This window comes from Hipposideros armiger, unplaced genomic scaffold, assembly GCF_001890085.2.
Source record: "Hipposideros armiger isolate ML-2016 unplaced genomic scaffold, ASM189008v1 scaffold_220, whole genome shotgun sequence".
Classification (NCBI taxonomy): Eukaryota; Metazoa; Chordata; class Mammalia; order Chiroptera; family Hipposideridae; genus Hipposideros; species Hipposideros armiger.
This window is the reverse complement of record NW_017731570.1, coordinates 690,852-693,815: the sequence shown is the minus strand read 5'-3', so window position 1 is coordinate 693,815 and position 2,964 is coordinate 690,852. Positions and strand designations below refer to the sequence as shown.

Sequence of the window (2,964 nt, the reverse complement as noted above, 5' to 3'; positions counted from 1 at the left end):
AGACGTTTCGGCCACAGACTTTGAGAGGAGGAGCTGGAGATCAGGAGGCGTGAGCCGCCGGGAGTTTGCAGAATCCGTGGTGTGAATGAACTGGGGGCACCTGGGCGCACGGATCACCCCCCCCTTCTCGCCCCAGGCCAGAGTTGAGTAGTGGGGCATTTTTTTCACCCTCTTGTGAAGAATTTTTTTATTATTTGTTGTAAAGTCTTTTGCACAATCACGCCCACATTTGGGGTTGGAAAGCCCTAATTACCGCCGTCGCTGATGGACGTTGGAGAGGGAGCGCCTCGCCGCGGAACAGTCGCCTGCGCGCCCTCGCCGGACCCGCGGCTCCCTTGTTGCGCGTCGGCCAGGCCCTGTCCCTGTGTCCGGCTGGCGGGCTTCCGCGCCCACTCGGTTCCCGGGCGCATCCCAGCCCTGCTCCGTCTCCGGTCCCCAGACTTCGGGTCCAGCGACCGCTTCGGCTCCGATTCCCTGCGCCTGCCAGACGCGCCCAGAAGGAACCCGCAGCTCTGCGCGGGATTGTACCCCCAGGCTTAACCCGGCTGCTCCGCTTGGATTCCTCTGCTGCCCTTGCTTTGGTGGCGACTTCCTCCCCGGCCCCCTCCCCCTCGCCATGAAGGTAGGTGTTCTGAGCGCCGCAGACGCGCTCCACTTTTTTTCCTTTACTTTTTTTTTTCTTTTGGAAGTTAACTGAACCCCCCCCCCCAAACACACACACACACAAACACACCTTTTCCTATACCTCCATTTCTCCTACCGCCGCGAGAAGCTGGAACTCCCGCGGAGCTGGCAGGGACTCCTACCCCTTCGACCCCTATCCCCTGCGCACTGCCTCTCTGTCTCCCGGGAGACCTTGTCCCACCAAACGTTCTGCAAACCTTTTGGACTTTGGAGAAAAAGTGGGGAGAGCCAGGGCAGAAAAACTGAGTGCTGTTCACGGACGACTTTACTTTTGCCCTGAAAAACTCGAGTGTAATTTATTATGTATATTTCAGTAACAGGATAATGATTCAATTCAACAAATATTTACCAAGCGCCCACTGCGTGGGGCACCGAGAAGGTGTGTGGCCAGGGCCTGGAAAGGGGAAGGGGAGTCCTCAGTTGAGAGACCGGGAAACCGGGGTAGGGGCCGACTACCCAGAGCAGCGCACCCTCTGTCCTCTGCAGCCGGAGGCCAGGTTGCAGGCTTGTGGTGGCGGGGGAACCCTAGAGTTGCAGGCCCTGCGCCTTTAAGAGTGCCTGGCGGGGGGCCAGCGCGCACCCCGGCGCGGGGAGCAGGGTCGCGTTATTAGCATTATTAGCCGCCACTGGGTGAGCTCCGGCACTTAGCAGCGGTGATGGGGGCGGGGAGTGCTGGCGGTGGTGGCTCTAATCCTGTCCGCTGGGAAAGCGCGCCCCGGCCCCCTGCGCGGAATCAGCCTAGTCCTTTGGAAACATTTGGGCCTCCGCGTTGGGAGAGCGGGCGGGGGGCAGTTTGTGAACTCTTGTTTGTTTTAATTGTCAGTTGTATGTTAAAGCCGAGTCACACACTCCAAGGGTCACCGAGAGTTCACTTTTGCGAAAAGTTAACATTTCTTCCTACAATATAACTTGCTATTTTCCAAGCAACTTTTCCTCTCTCTGTTCTCCAAGTTTCTTGTTCTAGCCTTACTTTCATTTTTCTTGATCTCCCCCATTTTCAGCTTTCTAGAAAATAAGGTTGGAGATGGAATTAGGATGTTTCCTAAAAGCAAACAAATTCCTACCTCTCCCCCTTCCTCCCCCCCAAAAAAAGGTTAAAAAGAAAAACCAAACCTGGAGACCCCGCGGCCTTGTTTTCCTTTTCAAACCCAGTCTGGCATGGGCGGGGGTGGGGGGGGGCTCTCTGTTCGTCTTTCTTTAAATGGACAATTTGCGGTTTGGAAGTCACTAGCCGCCAGCGGTGGGATCGCACCTCCTGAGTCCCTGCCCTACCAACAAAGTTCACTGCTATTCCAACCAGATGCGGCGATTTAGATTCTAGATAGCCTCTGCCAAGGGAGTTCCGAGAGGGCAATACTGAGAGCGCACAAGCGATGGAGAGACCGTGGAAATTGTGTGTGTTCGACTGTGTGGATTTGTGCTCTGCGTGTGTGGGGTGGGGGAGGGTGGGATGGTAAAGAGTCAGTTGTTCTCGGGTTTTGGGCATACTAGCTTTTAGTCTCGCACAGACCCGCACAAAGAAGGACCCCCACTCCGGAGGCCCGACCCGGGAGTCTCTTGCCTTTTCCCTTCGCTCATCCGAGCGCTCTGGTGCACAAGGGGTTAGCACTGTGCGCGCCGAGCTCAGTTCTTCCCTCTCTGCCTTTTCATCCCCGCGGTGCGGTGCCGGCTGCCCCCTGTTGGCTGTCTTGAGGTAGGACGCCTCAGAGTCGGCTCATTGGGGCGTGCGGGTAGCCGTTCATCTCTAGGTCCAACCTCTGGCTGTGCACATCCCTCCAGACCACCAGGTCCCACTGTTCTGGGAGGGCCGCTGCGAGGCCACAGAGGACGAGCTACATACTGTGCCGCCGCTGCATTACGGAAGGGGCCATAGGTCCGACCCATCAAGTGGGGCTCGGGCAAGTAGAGGAGTACCTCTTCTCCAGAGCTAGGACCAAGCTATAGGAGGCCTCAGGTCTGGCCTTGGCGCTCTCACCAATTTTCTCTGTAATGAAGGATAAGTGTTTCTTTCTCTCTTGCCACCAGTTGCTTCCTCTATTAAAATGTGGAACCGAAACTGCCTCTGAAGAGTGGGGGCTGAACTGATCCTTAATTTTCATTCTCCTTCCACCGGACACTGCTGTTCCTCTGGACAAAGTTGAGCGCCTGTTCTGAGTTTTAAGACATTCTGTGTAAGAAGGTAGAAGTGTGTGTGTGTGTGTGTGTGTGTGTGTGTGTGTGTGTGTGTATGTGGGTGTGGGGGTGTGTGTCTGTGTGTGTACACAGACGTCCACACACTCG

At 56.1% G+C, this 2,964-nt stretch overlaps 1 protein-coding gene across 2 annotated transcripts in view; it reads left to right on the top strand.

The window, feature by feature from the left end:
- WNT5A (Wnt family member 5A) overlaps positions 1-2,964 on the top strand; it is a 29,778-nt gene that overhangs the window by 6,734 nt on the left and 20,080 nt on the right. Inside the window, exon 1 of one of the 2 annotated variants that reach the window (XM_019654369.1) lies at positions 7-622. The exons of the other annotated variant lie outside the window; for it this stretch is intronic. Coding sequence (XP_019509914.1) covers positions 617-622 — 6 coding nt within the window. The 5' untranslated portion in view covers positions 7-616. Of the gene's footprint in view, positions 1-6; positions 623-2,964 lie in introns of those variants that run through there. 2 annotated transcript variants of the gene reach the window in all.